At 40.0% G+C, this 6,500-nt stretch overlaps 1 protein-coding gene across 1 annotated transcript in view; it reads left to right on the forward strand.

Annotated features, from left to right (window-relative positions):
* Positions 1-6,500, forward strand: part of PRKAR2A (protein kinase cAMP-dependent type II regulatory subunit alpha) — a 68,387-nt gene extending 61,887 nt beyond the window's left edge. Inside the window, exons 9-11 of the mRNA XM_074878990.1 lie at positions 623-688; positions 1,376-1,514; positions 2,062-6,500. Of these exons, the coding sequence (XP_074735091.1) occupies positions 623-688; positions 1,376-1,514; positions 2,062-2,195 (339 nt within the window). The 3' untranslated portion in view covers positions 2,196-6,500. The remainder of the gene's footprint in view (positions 1-622; positions 689-1,375; positions 1,515-2,061) is intronic.

The following is a 6,500-nucleotide window of genomic DNA, read 5'->3' on the forward strand; positions in this document are numbered from 1 at the left end:
TAGTGAGTGCCTTACTCCTTAGCGTTCTCACTACCTTTACACAGCCATTGATTGCATCGTTCCTCATGTAGATGGCGTGCAATGTGGACTTGGTTTTCTGTAAACTATCCTCTTCTTACTTTCTACGCTCATGTTTCTCAAATACAGCTATTCTGGGTTCTGCTGATCTCCCACTATTTTACCCTGGATTGACTGAGCTCATACTTAGTTTAATGGATTCTTCTTCCTACTGACATCTAGAAATGTGGTCGCTAAATTCGTGTTTTATCAAAACTTGCTTCTGGAAATCCTAAACCCTGCTTAGTTTCACTAACTATTGGATACTCCCATTAGGATCAGAAGATTTGCACTTAAGTGATTTTGCTGTATGTTGTCAATCTCCTTTGCTTTTTCCTTTCCACCTGCCCTCTCACTGAATGATGTGTACTAATAGTTCCTTCCCCTGTGGGTTCCTCTGGTATGTTACCTAAACAGTTACCTTTTAACGTTAAGAATGTAAGTGTTTGTCAATTCTAGCAGATTTCTGCACAAGACCTAGTTCAGAGTGAATGCTTTAATACCATTTATACATACTTTTACAGTAGACAAAAAAATAATTTGTTTTACCTTTTCCTCTTCACAGGGTGATAAAGCAGATTGTTTTTACATTGTAGAATCTGGTGAAGTAAAAATCTTGATTAAAAGCAAGGTGAGTTGAAATGGGATGATTAGGCTTTAGGTCAGTCTCTGATTTGAGTGATTAATGCAAGTGGTGTGAAAAAGCCTACCCTGGCTTATTTTAAGATATTATTTTATGATATTTATCATTGTCACTCAGGTGATGTAGGTTGTAAATCCTCATACCTGTTCTGAAGTAGCCAGAAGTCACTTTAGTAAAGTTGGAAAGTCTTTTGCTTGTATCTGCTCCTCTGCAAACTAACCTGATACACTCTCCCTGACTTTAAGGGTGGAGATGAAACTTTTCTTCTAGGATTATAGAAAACTGCAATTTACAAAACTTGAGGTCTGTTATCTCTGGTGACATACTAGACATTGGCATTTGAACAGATCTTCATACAGCCTGGAGCAGCCTTAGGGAACGACGTGTTGTGCATGGTAAAATGTATGTTAGGCTAATGTAATCGCAGTTTCCAAAGCTGTAACAGTAAATATCTGCCAAGCTCTAAACTTGTGGGCTGGCATACACTTTTCTTATCAAACTTCTAACTGAATGTGCTGTTAAGCTGTTCTACCAGTACAGAGCATGACTTGGGAATTGGTAGCTTCAAAACCCTAAACCAATGAGCTGTTGCACACCTGTAAGATAGCTGGGATTAACTGCAGCCTTGTCAAAGATTGAATTGTATGCAAATAATGAAAATGTACTGTTTAACAGACTATGACAAGTAAAGAAGCTAACCAAGAAGTGGAGATTGCCCGGTGTCACAGAGGGCAGTATTTTGGAGAGCTTGCACTTGTTACCAACAAACCCAGAGCAGCCTCTGCCTACGCTGTTGGGGAGGTCAAATGTTTAGGTAAGCCGACATTCTGTGTTTCTCGTTACCCTTTTCTGGTGTTTGCTTGTTTTGTGGACCATGCCTGAGTGAGCACCTATTCAAAACCTAGCAGCCTCTTGGTAACTAATGGTCAGACAGGAGAAGGTAGAACCATGGGCTGGAGCGGATCTCCACACTGAGGTTTGTGAAGCACCGCTGCTTCCTTCCAGCAGATTCTGTTTGTTCTGCTTATGTTGTCTGTACCCTTAGAAGGGGTAAGTAGCATCAGCTTCTTGTCTGCAGCTTGTTTGTTACACACAGCTTTCAGGTGATCTTTTAACACCAGTGTGGTGTGTATTTGGCTTCTGTATTTATCCTTGAGGTCAGATGTGTATTTCATTAATCTTGTTTCTCCAAATGACAGCACAGAGGGAAATCAGAAATAAGATTTCTGTTTCTGTGCCTTCTATAGAAGCCTCAAACCTGAATGGGTTGGACTGGAGGTCTGTGTTCTACGTTCAAAAAAGATTGGTGTATAGCATCCTTTTTGACAAACGATCTTGTTTTCACTTCTGTTCCTTTTCAGTCATGGATGTGCAAGCATTTGAGAGGTTGCTTGGACCCTGCATGGACATTATGAAGAGGAATATAACACATTATGAGGAGCAGCTGGTGGCAATGTTTGGCTCTAGCATGGACCTGTTGGATCCAGGGAATTAGGCACAGGGTACCTCAATGCCTTCTTAGTTCAAGACACAGAAAAGCCTCCTATCAGCAACACAACTCACAAGGAAAATGGACACTACGGAACAGTTACTGCTGCTGTCTTCTTGGGCATTTTAGAAACCATAAACAAGTCTCAGCACAGATGGATTGCTCACTCCCTGCCTCCACTTTGCTGCTGATACTTCATTATTAGACCTAGATTAAAGATGATTCTAACCCTATGTTCACTTACTTGGTTCAGAATGGCATCTGTCCAACAGTTCAAGTGCCTGATATGAAACCCAAAGGGTGCAAGATACAGAAGCCTCCTTCCTTCTGGTGATACTGTTGGGATAAATTTTCAGATCAGATTCTGTAGTGGGAGGTTGCCTGTTCTGCAGAGGCAACCTGTGGAATACGAGCCTTTTACCAGGCTTATTACCTTCATCTGATGCTTTCCTTACACAATGTCAAATTTGCTTTTAATTGTAGCATCTGGGTTTGAAGTTAAAATATCAATGGAGCCAATTAATAAGGTGGCACTGAAGTTTTCTTCCGCCTGCTGAAAGCAGCAGGTACTATAGCTCTTTAAACCAAGTAAACTGAGCTGGGGACATGGGAGAGAGCTTAGCAACAAAATGCAGAAAATGAAGCATTACTATATTTCAAGTGTTTTTCTGAGCAGCAAAGAAAATTGTTTTACTCTATGCTGCCCAAAAAAAGTGCAGTGGTTCAGATCAGATGGCCTGAAGGTGTCATAATTGTTATCTCCCCAGATTTGCTCCTTGTTCCTGACACTGAGTACATTTTATTGTGGTGAGATCACAATATATGACCTTCTCTTGCTTACAGAGATCCTTTATACTGCTAGATTTCCCAGGGCACAGTTGTTGACTGGGTCAGTTTTAAAGCTTTTTAAGGAGGTGAATGTTTTGTAATTTAAATGAAGACTTCTTCTGTACTTGTTTACAGGAGCTCCCCCCAGTCCTAACATTTCACAGTATTCTAACTTCATTAGACACTTGAATGCTTCCAAATACCATGTTGATTTGCTAAACTTTTCAAAAGTTGGCAACATTTGACTTTGTAAAGCAAATGTCTTTGCTAGCTACGCAGTTGGTGTGTTTGAGGAGTCTTTTTGGTTTAGGTGATAACTAAGCTAATGATCTTTATCTAAAATATCTGTTAAATTTGCAGCATTTATTAGGTAGATTCTATTTCTATAGCTTTAATGACCTTAATTGGCATACTGCTGAGATTTTATCAGAGTATTATCTAAATAAGAATGAGACCATAAGAAGGACATTTTTATGGTGTACAAACAGAATATTTATATTAAGACATTGAATTTGTAGGTAGTAAATCTAGTGACCCTTTGAACTTGCATTCTTCTGCAGCTCATGCAAAACTCACTGGTGTTTTATGGGGTTATAAAATTTTAATTGTGGATGCTAGTTTAACAGAACCTGCTCTTTCTATTCATGGCCATGTGAGCAAAAATAGAAGGATGCTAATGTTGAATTCCTGCTTCTAGTTATCACAGTGGACGTTTCTCTAAGGCACAAGATGCTTAGCTGCAACTCTTAAGTTGATTTCTGGACAATTTTTTTCCCTAAATGGATGAGCTCCTCCCAGTTCCTGCAATATGATGAGTAAGATGGAAACTTGATAAGTTTGAATGGCTGTTGTCCAGTTACTGTAATTGGAGTCCTATTTTTATATAATGCAAATGATTTGTAATGGACACCACTGAACTAGGTGTTTCCATATTATTAAAGTCCTGGTTGTGATGTCTAGTGGCTGTTCTAACTGCATGTATTTTAGAACAGTGAATTTCCTTTGCTTTACTGGGCTGGTTTTTGTTGTAAATTACAGCCAAAGAAGCAGCAGGTACTTCTCATTCATGCTTCCAAGGTTTAACACCAAAGACAAAAATCATTCTTTTGATTACAGAATTTAAAAACAAAAACAAACCAACAAACAAAAAACAAGAAAAAATTTAAACCCCGCTCATCAGGTCCTTGCATTGATAACAGATAAAACTTTAAGATACTTTGGGCTCCAAGGCAAGAGTCTTTCTGAAGCCAGCTTGTGACTGTCCTGCGAACCAGATGTAAACTGGTCTCCAAATCTGTGTGAGTTTCTGTGCTGCCTAAACTGTCATGTGAACTAAAGAGAAACTTGCTGTGAATAATCACCAGCTGGCCTTTGTTGCTCCCAGGCAGAATGTCCTCTCCTTGACCCAGAGGAGCCTGGCAGGTTGGGCTGCCTTACAGGTAGAATTCTGATTCTGACAGCCTTTGGTTCTCTGCAGGATAGGACTGTATACCTCAGCATATGCAAACATTGGCAATTGTTCTGAAGCTTAACCAAAAAACTAGGCAAGGCTGATGTTGGAATCTTCAGGTAATTCTGCCTGGAAGGGAGGATTTGATGGCTTCTAGAAGTCAAAGGAAAAATGAGAACATAAAATCAAAAGATTGGGGTCCCATGCGAGCGAGAAGAAGCTTTTGAAGTTTTCCCTTTCTCTAGACTGCGTACTGGGCAATGCCATCCTGCATCCAGGATCCCTGTGATGTCATTCTGCGGTGCAGAGAGGCAGCCTGACCGTGAGCTGAAAGAGAATGAGCCTCTAAGAAGGCTCATCCATTTAAAAGCTGTAACTTGCAACGTGCCTGATCAGTTTGGTCTGGTTTAACCAACCTGTTCTGTACAATTTGGGAGCATGAAGATAGTGAGAGAAGCTTGTAGTAAGATACTCAACGTTGCCAGGTATCTGGTTAGAGCACCAGTAACGAGCAGAGTCGGAAAGCGTGTGAGTGGCGATACCGAGACCAGGGAGTGAAGCGAGGTGCCCGTTTGTAAAGATCTGCCCGCATCACTGTATCTCAGCTCATTCCTTTTCGCCATGGCCGTTCATCGCAATTGTCGTGGAGAACAAGGTTTTTCGTTGTTACTGCTCAGTGTTCAGTAAATCTGCTGTGGAGTCTCTGAAATTGGCAGTAGAGAGAGATCTAGTTTTTAATAAAAACTCAGCAGCAAAGTGGGCAAAAAGGATAGTGTCTTCGAAACTTAGAGGAAGAAGAGTCTCTTGTTCGTGATTCCCTGCTTGTGATTGTTGTGAAGTCAGTGAGAGGAGCTTTCAGTGGTCAAATATTTCTGTTTAATGTCACAGCACAGGTTTCGCAATGTAAAACAACAAAAAAGGGCAAAAGTGGTCTCTTTTTAAAAACAAAAGTGCAAAACTTAAAACTTTAGAAGAACATTTTAAAAACAAAGTGCAATTTTGCACAGAGGGCAAAAAACCGAAACCCCTTTGAATGTCACTTCCATTCTTTCTTTTCCGTTGGCTGAAAGCAGACTCTTGTTCTTGACATGTATTTGTAAACTAGTCTTGCCAAAATACAAACACTTTGTCTCTTTTTCACTCCAGATAATTTTGTTGTTATGGTTATTGCTGATTATTTTCACTTTTTCCAAACCATATTATTTTATTTCAAGAGGCCTTCCTTGTGGATTTCCTCCTGACGGTCTGCAGCACTACACTGCTATTTCAAGATGCAAGAGAAAGTCACTAACCTCACAGGAGAACGCTCAACTCCGCTTAGCTGGCTGGAGCTAACAATGCGCTACTAATTTTCCTCTGCTCTGCAGGGCAGGAGGGGAATTAAATTCTGCATAAAGTTGCTACCTCAAGGCTCCAAGTGCTTTTAAAGGTCTTTCACTTGGGAGAATTTAATAAGACAGTTCTTAAAATTGGTCTGTTCTTTTGAGTTAAATGTTTTTTTAATTGATTCATTGAGGGACCCTTATTTTAACTCATTTTACATTTAGTACTTGATTCTCAAAGGATGAACAGCTGCAAAGTTTGGTTCTTGCACTATAGTGTTGAACATGAAAGAAAAATATCTGCCATATAAACATGGTTTTAACAAGTTAAACCACTCTGGGGTTCAGCTTCACTTTTGGTTAATAAAAAACTGACATGTTGTGTCCAGCCTTCCTTGTACAATCTTGTGTGTGCTCTTTATTGACTTACTGCAGCTGACACAACCCCCCCAGTGCTTACATCAGGAGTGGACTTTACAGCAGCTAAGGAGATTTACTCGAGTGCCTGAGTTACTGTTGCTTGTGTTATCAGAGCCTTATGGAGAAGAGCACTCGCCCTATTGCAATAACCAAAAGGGATTTATACGTTACCTGACCACCAAGTTTTGCTGTTTGGTGATTTAAAATTTTACTAATATCTTAAAAATAATACCAGTTTCTGTAGATATTATTGCTCCCAATAAAACTGGCTGCTCTGATGTGTCTGCCAAA

Source organism: Strix uralensis, chromosome 10 (genome assembly GCF_047716275.1).
Source record: "Strix uralensis isolate ZFMK-TIS-50842 chromosome 10, bStrUra1, whole genome shotgun sequence".
Taxonomy (NCBI): domain Eukaryota; kingdom Metazoa; phylum Chordata; class Aves; order Strigiformes; family Strigidae; genus Strix; species Strix uralensis.